Source organism: Vidua chalybeata, chromosome 13 (assembly GCF_026979565.1).
Source record: "Vidua chalybeata isolate OUT-0048 chromosome 13, bVidCha1 merged haplotype, whole genome shotgun sequence".
NCBI lineage: Eukaryota > Metazoa > Chordata > Aves > Passeriformes > Viduidae > Vidua > Vidua chalybeata.
Window position 1 is genome coordinate 3,025,359 of NC_071542.1, and position 16,297 is coordinate 3,041,655.

Consider the following 16,297-nt stretch of genomic DNA (forward strand, 5'->3'; position numbering starts at 1 on the left):
CCCTGTGAGGGTAAAGGAGGGATATAGCAGATGGTGGGATGGTAACATCTGGATTTTCTGTGGATTCTCTCTTTTTATGCAGCACTTGCTGGATGTGAAGTCCCTCAAGCACCTCACGAACCTGACGTTGCACGACCGCATCACCAAATCTCTCCTCCACCTCCATAAGAAGAAAAAACCACCCAGCATCAGCGCCCAGTTCCAGGTGAGCCCTTTCCTTTGATGGAGAGAGGGGACTCACCTGCTCCAGGCATAGTCCTGCCCCATCCCCTGCAGCATTTAGGCCATGAATCCCACTGAGGGCTTGAGGGAACTGGGAGACATGGCAGGTACTTAAAGGGTGCAAATAGAGAGAAATAAGAGTGGGGATGGGTATCATGGGGGATGAGAGCAAGGTGGGACGTGAGGATGAGCTGCAGGGGGAGACGTTGGTGCATCCCTGTCCTCTGGTAAATCATATTGTGGTGCTTTCTCTCCCAAATCCAGAAACCACCAAATCCCCAAATCACGTTTTTTGCGGTCCTTTTTCCTCTCATCCAGTATAATCTGTTCTGAGACAGAATGGGAATTTTAATAGGGGCAGAAAAGTCAGAATCCTGCTGCATTATCTCCAGGCGAGCAGGGGAATTCAGAGGAGGGATTGATCTTGTGTTGTCAGTGCAGTGTGCCAGTCAGCAACCCCTAGGGTTGGTGCAGGGAAAATAATCCTCCAAGGACTTGGCAGTGCTGGGCTCACAGCTGGACTCAATGATCTTAAAGGTCTTTTCCAGCCCGAGTGTGATTGTTCTATATGTGCATCACGGCTTGGAAACTGCTACAAGACATGTGCACAAGCAGGTGGTAATAATAGAAAGCAGCTTTTCACTTAAAATCTGCGTTCTAAGCATGTCTGGATTGGTTTTGACTTGTAATTTTGAGTTTTTTTTGGAGATGTGGTTTATATTTAGAAAGTCTCCATGTGTAGGTGTGGGTAAGATTAAATAATTAAAAATACATGCGCACAGACACATGTATATATAATTTGCAGAATGCACTTCTGTAAATTTATATATTTAGCCTTGTCTAATCTAATGGTATTCTGGTCAAAATTCACTTCTGCAGAGTTTAATTCATACCCGTGGAGGGGTTGAAACAGGGATATCTTGGAGTGAAAGGCCTTCCCAAAACCTATTTATGCTCCCAACAAAACTCTGAGAAGCCTCAGGGGCCAAATTGATTTATTTTTTTGTATATTTTCACAGCACAATCAAATCAAAGATCCCTCATTTCAGTGAGCACTTGTTAAAGAGAATAGTTTTGAGGGTCAAAGCAGCAGCATTGCTTTTTTAATCAAGAGCAAACTAATAAAATTGCAGTGCATGGAATTGGGTCACAGGCAGGAAACACAAATGTTTCCTAACGTGGTTTTTTTGCAGAGAAACGCTGCTTTCTGGCTAATGCCTTAACACCAGGCTTGCAGCTGCTCCATCTCCTGTGGATTTCCACTATCCCTATACTTCGGGTAATCTGTAGGGGAAATAGCTGCCTCAGAGCATGCTCCAGGAGCAGGGATGGCTTTCATGATGGAAAATTAAACCACCCATACCTAAAACTGTAGAGCTCCCCTTTAACCCACATGCAGGTGGTGCCCTGGAGACAGGGGTGGAAGGGTTCCTGAAAGGCCGAGTACAGTACATGTGGAGGAGTGGGTGGCTGGAAAGTTTTGCTGGCAGAGGGACAAAGGAGATGGGTACAGGGTTAATCCAGCGACCTTACATGTCCTTTGTGGATTCCTGACCACCAGATGGCAGAGGGTGCCTGGACCATCTGCCTCACACAGGATGGCCCTGAGGGAATGGAAATGACCCCTCCTCTGCATGCTGCACATCCCATTCCCACCATTTCCAGCACTGGGAGCACTCTGCTTGCTGGACTTTCAACAAAGCTGTTGTGTCCCTTGTGTACACCCTTTCCCTCCCACTAGCCTGTGTGGGCACAGTGGGATGCTGCAGCTTTGCTGCTGATTGAAGGCTCCCAATAGGCTTCTTTTGTGTAAAAATGAGCAATTTCAGATTTTAAGAAAACCAGGAGCATGCCAGCAGAGGTCTACCACGTCATGGCATTCCTGCTGCGCCCTGGGACAGGAGCAGGGATATTTGCATGAAGTTAATGTACATAACACGGCTGCATCACATGTGCGTGGGATCCATCCCTTGCTCCTTCCAAAATCCTGGATGTGAATGAACATCCAGGATTTTCATGTTTTTCTAAACATGAAAGGCTTCCCATAAAGATGTCTTTGAAATGATCAGAAGGAAAAAAAGGCTTCCTGTGAGCCAATCTGTGGGCAAAATATTTCTTTGTAATACCACACCAGTTTATTAACTCCTGTATTCCAAAATTTATAACTCTGCTTATAGTAAATGTGACAGAATATCCTTTGCATGGCTGAGTTTTAAGTTCTATTAAAATCATGAGTAATTAACTCTCTGGCACTTTACCAATGCCATGTTTGTAATGTGCTCAGCAATTAGAGATAGCCAAAGTATTTATATGACACAGCAAAAAAATGTGGCTGAGGAGCCTGGCCAGCAGCGATGGGACTCAGCACACTCTAGTTTTCAGCTTGGTTTTATTCCAAGAGCTTGTGATTCATCCCAAAAGTCAAAGGTTTGCAAGGTGAAGGGATAGCTCAGCATGACATCCCACTGGAGCAGCTGGCTGTAGAGTGATGCTGATGTAAATTCACTTTTATGGGAGAGATTTTTAATGGTGATGAATAAATAAGGGGAAATAGAAAAATGGAACCAGGAAACCCCTGGATTCTCAGTGATCCTTCAGTCAGGAACATGCCAGCATTGAAGCTCTTCTCTAGAAACAAACTCTGAAGTGTTCAGGGTCTCAGGCTTCAAAAATATTTGTGAAATCCCGATTTTCCCTTGGCAAAACTTTTATTAAAAACAATTCATTTTTAGGCCAACAGTAAAGTTTTGACAATTAAAAATCAGGAGTAAATCCTGCCTGGAGTCACTTTTGATAAAGGAAAATTTGATTTGTATTTAAAAAACATTGTGGGAACATAAAAGACAAAACATCAGTGGTTGTTTGGTGCCAGGTGTAAATTCTTTTCTTGGAGCTCCCATTCATGGCTGGAAAAGGCTTGTGTTGGGGAGTGGGATGGGAATTTGTGCTCCAGGGGAGCCAAAGAACTGAAAATCCAGGCCAGCATTATATTTATCTTTAGTTTCTTCATTGGAGGCAAAGACAAAATCAGCCAAATTGCTTGTGCTAAAACACTCATTTGGGAGAGCAATTTCCCTTGTGCCTCATTTACTCATAATTAATGCCAATTTATGTTGGTTTATAATTTAAGCATTTGGATTTTCATTATCCACTGTGGTCTCCTCTCCCTTCCCTGTCTCTCCTCTGTTGCAGGCATCCCTCAACAAACTGATGGAGACCCTTGGCCAAGCAGAGCCGTATTTTGTCAAGTGCATCCGATCCAACGCCGAGAAGGTAAATGCCATCCTGTGAAAGCTAGATCCTGCTAGAAATCAGCTTGGGAATCTTTTTTTCCCTTTTTACAGGGAGTTAGATAGGAAACAAAGCCTCAAATTGAGCTGAATTTAGAAGATTTGGGCAAGGGGAAGCATGGATTTATCACTTGGGTGTCACTCTTGATAAACTGCACTGGCTCTTCTTATATTTATAGAAACACACGTATTCAAATATAGTATTTTAATTTATATGAAAAATATATTGGCTTTAATAAATGAATTTGACTATTTTGAAGCTTCTGACCAGCCATAAGTGAGATTTATAGAACCATGAATTCACTTGTGCTGAGTCTGAGCCCTGAAGCTTCCTTAAAATAAAGTTTTTGTAAGTAAAAGCAGATACTTTTAGAATAAACTACATTGATCACACTTGAATTTGACTTTACGTAATTGTGTCATGGACCGAGGACCCTCAGTTCAAAATGTAGGGATGCTTTGTAGATTAATCCTTCAGAGTTTTATCCAGGTATTTAAAACTGAAGCTTTTTGCATTGGAGATTTAGTTGCTCAAAATCTCACCCATTAACTGTGCCCTTTGGGGGTCTTCTTCAATTCAAATGCAAAAAAAAAAATTTTATGGCTTTATTTTTCTAGTTAGCTGTTTGAAAGTCTCAGAAGCAAACAAGATTCAATCCCAGTGGGATTAGTTCGGTTCCTGGGGACCCACATTCCCTCCCTCCTGTAGCATCACTGACAATGTGTGTGTCATGCACATGTGCTACATCTGCTGAACCCTTCACCTATCCATGCACTTAAAAGCTTCAGTGAAAGGAAATATTTGCTCATCCTTGGTCCTTTTTCCCCTTGCAGCTGCCCCTGCGGTTCAACGACAGCCTGGTGCTCCGGCAGCTGCGCTACACGGGGATGCTGGAGACAGTGCGCATCCGCCAGTCAGGATACAGCTGCAAATACTCCTTCCAGGTTGAGTACAATGGGCTTTGTCTTCCATCACCTTTAGCATCATTAGCAGAGTTGTCTGAGTGTTGCTGGTTCATTTTTTATCAGGGTAATTAATTTCTAGCTCTTGGAAGGCAGTGGATGTAACAGGTTGTGATTACAGCAATCATAGATTGCCTATGAACCAATCCAGACCTCAGGGAGGGCTGCTAGCCCCCTGCACCATGATTTTTGAACAAAACCAGTATTTTTATGCAACATGGACTCCCTTTTGGAAAAAACTGTCTGATTTGCACATTCTCTTCTGCATCTGGAATTACTGGGAGCAGTGTTTGCCCTGTCATGTTGCCTGTGTCCCATCAGGAGGATGATATGCATCCTCTGAACTGCTGGAGTTAGCCAGCTTTTCCTGTTTTCTTCTTTTCCATATGTTTGCCAGGTTTTGTGTACATGTCGGTCCTTTCATGCTTTGCTGCTGATGATTGGTTTCCTGCTTGTGGCTGCTTTAGGGCAGATGTTGTGTTCTGCACGGCAGCTGTTTAGAAAAAGAAAAATGTTCAGCATTTTTTTGCCGTGAGCAGGGATCCCAACCCTGCTTGGGAGGATCTATCCTCTTGTACCTCCTTCACTCTTTGAATCCTCCCAGCAGTAATGGCTGGAGCATCTCAGGGATGTTTTGCAGATGTTGATATCTGCCTTCCATAGTGGCCCTTGCTGGGGATTTGGAGCATTTTTTTTGCTCGTGATGACCCTGTGGCTCCTGCAGAACCTCTCCTCCCATGCTGAAAAATGTTTGAACCTTGCTGGGTCCCTGCTTTGATGTCTTTCCCATCAAGCCACAAAAGTTGGATGAATCTTGGTGTTCCTCATTGCATAAAATGTTATCTGTCCTTCTGCTCACTTCAGAGGTCCCATTTCATGTGGCCGGTGGAGCAAATCTGTTATTTATGGGAGAAAGAAGCAGCAGGACCCAACTAACCAAATCTTGGTGTTGCTTTTTTCTTTTCCTTCTCAGGATTTTGTGAACCATTTCCATGTTCTTTTGCCACAAGGGATCAGCCCATCTAAGCACAATATCCATGATTTCTTCCGGAAGATAAAACTCAATCCAGACAATTACCAAGTTGGAAGAACAATGGTATATGTTCATCCTTAGCTCAGCCTTTAAGACACAGATATAATATTTGCCTGTATTTCTGTCTGATAAATTAATAGCTACATATGGTTTTAATTAATGAAACTATTTATCTTCTGTTTACCAAAAATCAGTGATTTAAATGCAACTTTTAATATTATTAACATAAAAGAGTAAGGAATAATATTGTTTTGTTATTGATTGTAATGAGGCAGTCTCAAAAAACTCACGTCCTCCAAAATCTCTGTGTGTGTGTGTAGATTTAGCTTGATACAATGGTCCTCATTTTGCCTCCCCTGATGAGAAAGCTCTGTAATTCAGAGCTTAGACAGTCACAGGCTGTTGTGAAACTGCTGAAACCTGTTAGAGGTGCCTTCACAAAAATCAGCTCCTCAGCTTTCCTGGGAGCATCCAGGATACACAAACCAGGAGGATTAAATCACTTGACTGGTGGTCTGGGAAGCTTTCCATGCTTGTGATTTTTTGGGTTATTTTGGCCAGGTTTTCATGAAAGAACGGGAGCGGCAGCTTCTGCAGGACCTGCTGCACCAGGAGGTGCTACGGAGGATCACTCTGCTGCAGCGCTGGTTCCGCAGCCTGCTCTGCAGGAGGCAGTTCCTGAGCCTGCGGCACGCGGCCATCAGCATCCAGGTGGGTGCTGGTGCTGGATTCCAGTGCAAATTACCATCCCCAAATCCTACAGACAGAGCCCGTGGGTAAAATCAGCTCTCCTGTCCAAGGAAGGAGCTTGCAATCAGGATTGACTCCTTCTGCTGTAATAAATTGGGAATGACGGGGAGCTGGAGAGGTTGCACGAAGGCAGGTGCTGTCCTCTCTTCACACAACGCCCGTTACAAGGAATCCCCTGCTGTGTTTGCAGAGATTTTGGCGAAGCTACCAGAGCCGAAAAAAAGGCAAACCATCCCCAGACCCTCTAGTTCTCAGCAAAGCTGCTGTCATCCTTCAGACCCACTGGCGAGGCTTCGTGGAGAGGCGGAGGTTCCTGCAGATGCAGTTTGCAGCCCACCTCATCCAGAGCTGCTGGCGGGAGCACGCCAGGCGCCGGCACGCCGCAGCCACCAGCATCCAGGCAGCCTGGCGGGGACACCGTACCCGGCAGGCGTACGCAGCCCGCAGGAGCAGGGCCGTGTGCCTGCAGGCGGCGTGCCGGGGGTATTTGGCACGGCAAAGGTAACACCGTTGGCCTCGGGTAAAGAGGAACATGTGTTTTGGTGATGCTCACAGGGGAGGAAGGTGGTTGGTGTGAATCAGGGCACTGCAGTGACTTACAAAGGGCAGTGTCCCCTCCATGACCCTCTCCTGACCATCCCTGGTCCTTTGTTTGCCCACGCTTTCTAACAATTTAGCTGCATGTCCTGCTCTTGGAATAAGCAGAGTCTATTTCAGGTTGGAGCACGTAGGCAGTGCAAAGCCAAGGCCGTAAATACTCGCAAGGGGTTTTTTTTTCCCTCTTGGCAGCAGCACCAGTTTAAGTAGCCTATTTTTAACTCAGATTGCCTCACCAATCTGATTGCTGTGCTGGCTCACAAGGACAAGGGATACCGCAGCCAGCCGCTGTGGAGGGCACAGGCTTTCCAGCTATGCCTTGGCTCGCTGGCCGGGAGGCAGGTCACAATTCATTCTCCAGAGGTGTTGCCTGCAAGGTGAGGAGCACCTTAACATCGCTTGGAGCATTTGGGAGCTGCAGAAAGCTCTTGGTGCCGTGCACAAGTCCCTGCTAAGTTGTTCCAGACACAGTCCAGGCAGGATGGCGAAGATGGAGAAGCCAAGGGGGTGTGATGGGTTAAGCTTTTCTGGCTCTGACAGCTTATGAAGGAGCTAGACCAGGGATGGAGGCTGGACCTGCTGCTGTCGGCACAAGGGGAGCTTTCAGGTGCGTTGGGGCAGCCCTTTGGTAGCAAAGATGGCAGAGGAGAAGAAGGTTTAAAACCGACTGTGCCTTGCCTTGCCTTGTCTTGCTCCAGATGTGCAAGGAGGGTTCTTGAGATGGTGGTGGTGGTGAGATGATGGTGGTGGTGGTGATAAGACACCACTAGTGCAGTGCCTGGAAGGGTCCTGAGTGGATGCAGGGCTGAATATCCTGGTTTTCTGCTTTCTTCCAGGTTTAGAGCTTTGAAAGAGCACCAGTTAAAAGAGATGCAGCTGGAGAATGGCCTGGCAGGTAGAGAAGAGGATGGACTGGAAGCAGATGGTTTGGAAATTAAGGGCTCTGACCCATCTAAGTGGGAGGACAGCTCATTTGAAGAGCGAGTGAGAGCTGTAGAACAACATAAATCACTGATGGAGAATAACCGGGTGAATCACATGGACCCACTGGATACTTCCATGTACAAAAGGCAGGAGAGAGCCAGCAGCCAGAGTGGGATTGACACCGAGGAGGAGATCATCGTGAGAGAGAGGCCCAAGTCGCTGGAGGATCTCAACCAGAAAAAAGTGGTTCGTGCAAAGAGGGAAAGCCGGAGGATGCGGGAGCTGGAACAGGCGAAATTCAGCTTGGAGCTGCTCAAGGTCCGCTCCACGGGTGGGCTGTCACCTTCGGAAGAGCAGCGCTGGTCCACAGAGCTGGTGTCCGAGGCACTGCATTCCCCTCAGGGAACCCCGGAGAGTGAGGGCTCTCAAGGGAGCTTTGAGTTATTAAACAATGAAGATACCTCAAGTAGCAAACTCATTTCCTTAGTCTTAGATGAGCGTGATGCACAGTTATTTTCCATGGACTCCCTGCCCAGCAGTCCCCAGGCTCAGCTGCAGGAGAAGCCTTTCTGTTCAGTGGATGGGAACAAGGATTTGCCCGGCTGCAGACAGACCCCAGCAGACTTGGTGCTGCCCGATAACCTCACCAGGAAGGAGTGTGGGGACAGTGACCCCCAGAATGTTATGAAGGCTCACCCAAGAGAAGCCCTCCTTTCTAGCAACCTCCCCACTTTCTACGTTCCACCACAAGACAATGTGAATGTGAAGACAGTGGAGAATAACCTAAGGAATAAAGCAGTGGAAAGAGAGGAAAGGACAGTTATGTTCTCTGAGGTCAGGAAGGACTCTGATCCAGACCAGGGATCTGGATTAGCATTGGGAGAAGAGAAGGAAAAGGATAAACCCTCTACCAAGAGAGAAGAACGTGGGACAGTGACAGCAGCACGGGCCGTTTCTCCAGGTTCTGTCATTAAGAGACTGGAAAGGCTCAACGTGGAGAAGGAGGAGCGGCAAAAGCAGCTACAGCTGCAAAATGAGAGGGAGATGATGGAGCAGATTCGTCAGCAGAAGGAAATTCTGGAGAGGCAACGCAAAGCCTTCGAGCAGCAAGGGAAGGTAGAGGCTTTGCAGAGGACAGAGCAGAGCAGAGTGAAGGACCCTTCCTTCAAACCAGCCAAAAAAACAGACAGCCGACTTCAGTCAGTCTTCATCCTGCACCCCCAGAGCAGAGGGGAGCATAGCCCCACCCCAGGCATGGCTCCAACCTCAGCAGTGGACATCAAGGGTCTCACTGTTGGGACCAGGGGAAGCTCTCCAGCCCACAGTGCCCCCAAAGACCGACCTGTCAGCATGTTCATGGAGCGAAGAGAAGGTTTGGAACCCCACTGCCATTCCAAACCAGCTCTGGACCCCAAGGACCACCCAGGCAGCCATTTCTCAAGGACAGAGCGCCTCCGGCAACCTCGGATGCCCAACCAGGCCACTGAGGAGACAAGGGCAAGCTCCATGTTCTTCACACCAAAAGACAATCCCTTTGGCCTCCAGTGAGTAAAGAGATGGTGGGCTTTCTCCTATGCTTTCTCCATAGGCTTTCTCCGCAGGCTGTCTCCATAGGCTTTCTCCATGCGCTCTTTCTTCTGCTAGGGACCTTTTTGTACAAAGGGTCCAGAACATTGTTTCTGGAGTCTGCACAAACCTCATAGTTAAACAAAGGGTTCTTGATCTTCTAGCAACGAGGAGGTCAGAGGGAAAGGAAAAATACCTGGAATATGATTTCTCAGTCTCTTACAACATTATGTAATCCAGGGGAGATAATCATGGTCATAAGCAGGTGAAGAGAGTCAATAAACAGACTCAATACTGTTATTATTTACCCTACATGAACGGAGATAGGAGTTTATTTCTCAAGGTGAAACATGATGAATAAGTTCTTAGGATTTTTGGGTAGTTGGAATAGAAATGACTTGAGGCAGAAAATTCCAGGATTTTCCTTGCTTACCGTATAATTAATCCAGCAAAGCCATGTGAACACTGACCATTGCAGATGAAAAAACACCAGCTCTCCAGAGAGAGTTTGGGAGTGAATGCTCTTTGGAGACTGTATCATTCACATATGTAATTAATTACACCGGTAACGGATTTAGCAGTTGCTCAGCTCCATCACATTGCTTATCCTTGGGCTGCTCCAGGGTCTGGAGATGGCAGCAAGATCTTTGGACAATGTTTGCTCCCACTCTGTTGTGTTGCTTAAGGTACCTTGCCTAATTTTGGGGTGGTTTTGGCCATGTAGCTCAAAAAGCATATAAATCACCCCCCTCCTAAATCCTGCTGCACCCTTTCCAAGGCAAAAGCTCCCAGTGAATGACTGTTGGTAACTCAAGGTACCTTCAAGTGTACCAGTCTTGTGGTTTCTGTGCCGTTGTGATGGGAGAAGATTTCTGTTGAAAATTTCTTTTCCTGGTTCATGCACAACATGAACGAGCAACAGGAAGAAAAAGACATTAAGAATTGCTGTATTTTAATTTTTGCTCTGCAACAGAATAGTCACATTTGAGAATCCCAAAGTACAAAGATACAATCCATAACTACCTTGCTATATGAAGTTGACAGGCAGAAGGTTTTCTCTTCTTGTCTTGTGGTATTAAGTCCAGTCCTGAAGAATTCCAACAAATTCTGAAACCCCGTGACCTCAGACTTACAATTTAGTCTTGACCGCTTGGACTCTCAGGATCTGGGCTAGCACGGTGGGAAGGCTTTTGGGAGAGGGTGAAAGATCTCTCTGTGTTGTGTTTCAGCAGAGAGGCAAATCATCAGTGCCTTTCCAAGGGTGAAATAGCACGGAAGCCATTTAAGATGCCGGGGTCTGGCAGAGGCGAGGTGAGTCATGACTTGTTTATTTTCTCTTTCCATTGAAAAGGGGGAAAATAGCTTAGTTGGCCAGTTTTTCCTCAAAAGCTTCAAAGAAGTGAACTCTGAAGCACAAGGGCTGCTAGACATGGGAAGGGGGGTATGACAGCACAGTAACCTCCACAATTTCTCTTAAAATAAAAAGCCCTGTAGGAATAATTTGTAGCAGCTCTGAATAAAAGGATCCCGTGATCCTGATGGCAAACACTGTCCAACGCTGTCTTGTCTTGGTTTGGTTTGGTTTAATGTCTCCGTTTGAGTGACACCCATGATTGTCCATTTTCACCGTCCTGTCTTAGCTTTTGTTCTTCCTCGTCCTTTGCTGTTTTCACTAGACATAATACTGCATCCCCTCCATGGGGTGCATTGGCCCTCAGAGATGTCTTAAGGCTACATGGGTAGAGTCTCCTTTTTACTTTAAAACCCTTCTTTTCGTTTTGTTTTGTTTTATCCTTTGGTCAAGCAGGTGCCCAGACCGAGCCATAAAAAGAAAGCCCGCATGGCGCGGACGCGCTCCGATTTCTTGACTAGAGGTACTTTTGCTGATGGGGAGGGGGATACGGAGGAAGAGGATTACGATGGCAGTTTTGAGTTCCTTCTCTCCTCTGAACACCCTCCTCACGTAGAGGTGGTGCCGGCAGCCCGCCTGGGGCAGGCCTGTTACAGTGACTCCGAAATGGTAATTGTGTCCAATGTGGTGGGGGAAATGAAAGCGGAGCTGCGGGAGCCTTTATTTGCTAACCTTAGCTGCACTGATCCCTCCACTGCTTCTTTTCCCACTCCCAAGGATGCTGTAGATGGGTAAATTTGGCAAACACAGCAGAAACAGAGGTATAATCATGGAATCACAGAATTACAGAATGGTTTTGATTGGAAGAGACTAAATCTCAATTCCAATCCCCTGCAGTGGGCGGGGACCATTCCACCAGACCAGGGTGCTCAGTGCTCCATCCAAGCTCTATTTCTTGCTCCTGGGTTGATTAGATATCTGCCACACTTCCCATAGTTTTCCTGGACCATTACAACTTGTATTGCAATTACCTCTTTTGGGCTTTAACCTCATCCTCACCTTGGAACCTTTTGATCTAAAAATGGCCTATATACATCTGCAAAAAAAGCAAGTAAATATTGTTCAAAAAGCAACAGACAACAAAATTATGTAAATCCTGCGGCTTCTTTTGATTTTTTTATGCTTAGCCACAATATCCAATGATTACTTGGTCCTCAATTATCAAAGTGATGCTGGCAGACAGCAGCTCAGGAAAAGCAAAACCATGGAAATCAGGCAATGAAAACATAGTGAGAGTGAAATAGTGGGTTTAAAACAAAGACAACCAACCAAAGTGTTTTTTCCAAGCACAGTGACAAGTATCCCTTAGCAAGTCTGAAATGAGCCGGTGCAGTGGAGCTTTTGCATCTCAAGCTTAATCTGCCACCCACATAAGCTGCTTTTGGAAAATCACAAACTGAGAGGTTTCAGAAGTGGAAGAGGCCAACAGATTCCAACCCGCTCATATTTTTTTTTCCTGAGGTAGTGGAGATGTCCCCAGAGGAGTGTGGATAAACACCAGGAATCATGTCCTGCTGTGAGAGTTTGAGTGGAGTGCTGGGTAGGGCTGCCATGTTCCTCTCCTCCAGCTGCAGTACAGCATGTGTAGCTTAGTATAAAACCAAAGAAGAGCGTAAAACCCAAAGCCAGAGATTTATTTTGTGCCACAGCATTGATATGTGTCTGACAAACATCCCATGTGATCCTAAAAGCTGTTTTTCCAAGAAAAGCAGGTGGCCAAGTTGGGTTTTTCATGACTTTTCTTTTAGCAGCTCTTATTATAAAGGATCATTTTTCCCAGGATAATTTCCTCACTGGAAGAGACCAGAGATTTACAAATGCCACACATTTTTTAAGCCTGCTCTTAATAAATTTGCTGGAGGGTTGAGGCAGGAATACTCAAAACCTGATTGAAAGGTACATCTCTATGGGCTGAGATAACCTGGCTGCACCTTTATGCAATCCCTCCTTGTGGATTGGGAAAGGGAGGATTTTATGCAGTAAAATGTACTTTTTACGTAGAATCATAGGAACACTTAGGTTGGAAAAGATCTCTAAGATCGTTGAGTCCAACCACAAACCCAGCACCACCAAACCACTGCCCCCCATGCCATACCTGGAATGCCTTGCTGTGCTCCTGGAGGCTGCCCACGTACAAAGGGAATTGTAGCTGTAGGAATCATTCCCTCTGGGGTGTAAAAAGTGCTGTGCTGGTGCTTGACAAGCTCCATCTTTGGGAGCATCCTGAGTCACTGTGCTCCTTGGGACTCTGCTCACCTGGTTTAACAGCTCTCACCGCATGCGAGTAGCAGTAGGTGCTACCTCTCTCCTGTCTCTGCTGTGTCCCTCCTCTTCTCTGCTCTCCAGCACTGGTTCTAACTGGTGGTCAGGACTTTCACCCCGGGTGTGGTAAGTTCTGCTTTCTAGGCCAACACTAGCCCTGGCGTTGTGTGCTCTGTGCTACCCTCCATCTGTGTGTCCTGACAATGTGTCCAGTGTTTCCGTCTGTATTTTGTATTGCAGGTTTGGGACCAGCCCTTTGGCTTGGGGCTTTTTTGGGTCAGGATCATCACAAGTAGCAAAATTTAGGGACTGTTTATTCATATTCATTAGCAGAGCCCAGTTGGGTGTTGCAGATGGCAGAGCAGCCTGTGATAAAGCTGGATGGTGCCTCTTGGGGTGTTTTGGGTACAAACACAAAGGTACAGAGATTGATGTCTGTGCAGACACATTGGTTGTGTCTTGTGATAGTCACATGAAGGCGAGCCTGGCAGCTGCCATGTGTGGGCTGGTCCCCGTGCCAGTGAATAGCTCCTTCAGACAGCTCCTGCCTCGAGCTACGACTTTCCAAAGCAGCCTCTTCCCATGTCCTGCTCAGCAGCCGAGGCTGCTGGCTGGATGAACGAGAGATTGTGTGCAGCCCCATGGAGCTGAGCATATGATGGGTCACCAGCTGCACTGCCTGTTTTGCCCATTTTTTTCTTGGCCATCAAGTCACTGATTGTGTACCCCAGCTGGTGACTAGAGGCCCACTGGAATCCAATGCTCCTGACCCACATTCAGGATATCCCAGAGCATCAAACACCCAGAGCATCTGCAGCTGGAGCTGAAACCCATGGGGCACCAGTACATGAGGTGGCTGCTGCAGGTACAGTTGACTCCAAGGTTCTTTAAGGATTAAGGGCTTCCTGACAAGAGCTAGATTCAAGATTTTTGGCTGGTGAATAGCCAAGGATTAACCTACCTTGCAGTGAGGCACAAGTGGGAGGAACAGCTCCTGGCTGTTCTGCCAGCACATGTTAACATCACTTTTGTTTGGCACCTAAGCTCTCCAGCTTTCCTGTAGCAGCTGCATAAATGGCTAGCCTTGGCTAGAGGAATCACACCAGAAATACCTTCTGGAAGCATCCTTAGAGAGTGGGACGTGGAAAATGAACCAGTCATTTTGCTCCACCCTCCACACTAAAGCCATGAATTGACAAACATGAGTCCAAGTATCTGCCACCAGCTGATCCCAAGTACAGCTGAAGAGCCAGCAACGAAAGAAGATCTCTTGTCCTAAGCTATTCAGAGGGAGCTTCAGGAAGTTTTTCCATGCAGCACACAGCACTGCTGCTTGCTGGGATAAATCACTTGGCCATAGTTACCTTATGGGTGGGTGAAACACAGGTTACTCTATCAGAGGAAAAATACTTGGTCCCTTCCTCAACCAGGAGACAACTTCAGACCTCCAGTTATTGCCATTGCTCTCATGATGCTTTGTGGTGTTCCCTAGGGGGAGATTTTCTGGTGCAGATGCTCATCTTGACATCTGAGAAGGTTTCCCATCCTTTCCATTCAGAGTTTCCTGGTAGATAACCTCAAACACAAGGATCTTGTGCCAAAAATGCCTTTTAGTCTTTATTTACTAAAGCTGGAAACTCAAAAGGTTTAAATTACTCAAGAATAAAACCATACTGTGGGGGCAAATATTTAATAGATCCTTTTTAAAACAAGTAGTAGGTTTGGGCTAGATGGAGATCACTTTTATAGGTTTTGAATTGCTTTTATCCCAGTACCCATCCACAATTTCTGTGTGATCATCACCTAAATGTAAGAATGACAGGAACAAAATCTCTTTCATGGTTTAGACAGTTCCTGACTTTCCCAGTGGTAACTTTGCCTTGCATGCTGCCATCTCCTGGCTGGAAGAGATGTTAGTCTGAGTGAGGGGGAATAGAACATGGAAAAAGACGAAATACAGCAAATGTGACCCCCCTGCAGCCTACTTTTTATAGAATGTTATTTAAATATTTTTAACAGAAGTAAAATAATTGCTTTAAAATATAGAGCATTCAGTTGAGACATTAAGGTGATAGGAAAGCTACAGGAGATATTTGACCATCATCTCCCAAATCCTTTCATACAACCTGATTCTCCACTTTTCTTATGCTGAAAGTTTCTCCTCCAGGAGTCCAGTTCCCAAATCACAGCTGCAATTGGAAAATAGAACAAAAATTTAGATCTTTTTAAAATATGGCAAGTCTATTTCTGGGCTACTTCATGGGATCCTGTTAGGATGAGTTACTGCAATTTCATCCCACCCTTAAAAATTATCTGAGGGCATTTTAAATGGTGGCAAAGGTGGAGATATTTTCTATTAAAGCTGCAAAATTTCTTCATTAAAGGATTCCTTTTGGTGTGTCCTTGGCACAAAGACTTCGGTCTTTTTTTGTGTAAAGTTCTCAGCAAGAGTTGGAGGAGGAACTTCTGCTGGGACAGATCCAGGTGGTTGAAGGTTCTCTTGGGGAATCATGTCATTGTGGCTACTGGGGCACTCTGGGTGGAGAGCTGGAATGTCTGGATGAAGGTGGTGGAAGAGATGTGCAGGCTGATCAATAAGGATGGTGCAAACTGATTTTCATCACCGATTGCTCAAGGAGAAAGAAGGTTGGACCTGGTTGGAGAGTTGGAGCAAGGGAAATGCCTCTCTTTATTAGGAGTCATTAAAATATTTCTCTAGGGGCTCACCAAGACTGTAGGTTTTCAACTGTAGGCAAATAGAAATAAAGATGTAGGAAATTAAATAGCTGCTTTTTGATAGGGGAAAAAAAAAACCTATCTGGTATCCCAAGAGCTGTCTTATTTTTAAATGCTTCATGCTTGGAATCGTTACAGACCGTGCAGCGATTCACCTCGGGGGAAGGCCAGGCCAAACTGCACAAAACCATGTCCCAGGGGGAGATTGGGAAGCTGGCAGCCACGCAGAAGAGTCTGACTCCAGATGGAAGGTAGGAATCATGGCTGGAGATGGCAGACAAGTCCTTCCTGTGTCCCTCTTGCTCTCCAACACCTTGTTGAGCCATCCAGGCTCCTTTCGAGCCCCACCTGCAGCATGAATTACCCATCCCACCTTTTCTACATTACCATGGGCAGGCCCAATCAGTGTGTGTGTGGCTCACACCACAATTAAGTTTTGGTGACATGAGCCAAACGTCTTGTCCCAAACCACCCAATCCCATGCATGAAACTGAAGCTTCTCTCCTTTGCTGAGGACGAGTAGCCACATTTCCCTGGTAGAAC

The 16,297-nt window shown here is 46.1% G+C and overlaps 1 protein-coding gene across 8 annotated transcripts in view; it reads left to right on the plus strand.

The window, feature by feature from the left end:
* MYO9A (myosin IXA) overlaps window positions 1-16,297 on the plus strand; it is a 172,363-nt gene that overhangs the window by 140,340 nt on the left and 15,726 nt on the right. For 6 of the 8 annotated variants that reach the window (XM_053954759.1, XM_053954763.1, XM_053954761.1 and 3 more), the window contains 10 exons: window positions 83-205; window positions 3,415-3,495; window positions 4,347-4,457; window positions 5,449-5,571; window positions 6,070-6,219; window positions 6,449-6,759; window positions 7,692-9,323; window positions 10,575-10,656; window positions 11,153-11,365; window positions 15,893-16,005. In XM_053954759.1, coding sequence (XP_053810734.1) covers window positions 83-205; window positions 3,415-3,495; window positions 4,347-4,457; window positions 5,449-5,571; window positions 6,070-6,219; window positions 6,449-6,759; window positions 7,692-9,323; window positions 10,575-10,656; window positions 11,153-11,365; window positions 15,893-16,005 — 2,939 coding nt within the window. The remainder of the gene's footprint in view (window positions 1-82; window positions 206-3,414; window positions 3,496-4,346; window positions 4,458-5,448; window positions 5,572-6,069; window positions 6,220-6,448; window positions 6,760-7,691; window positions 9,324-10,574; window positions 10,657-11,152; window positions 11,366-15,892; window positions 16,006-16,297) is intronic. The other 2 variants (XM_053954762.1, XM_053954766.1) reach the window with 2 other exon arrangements.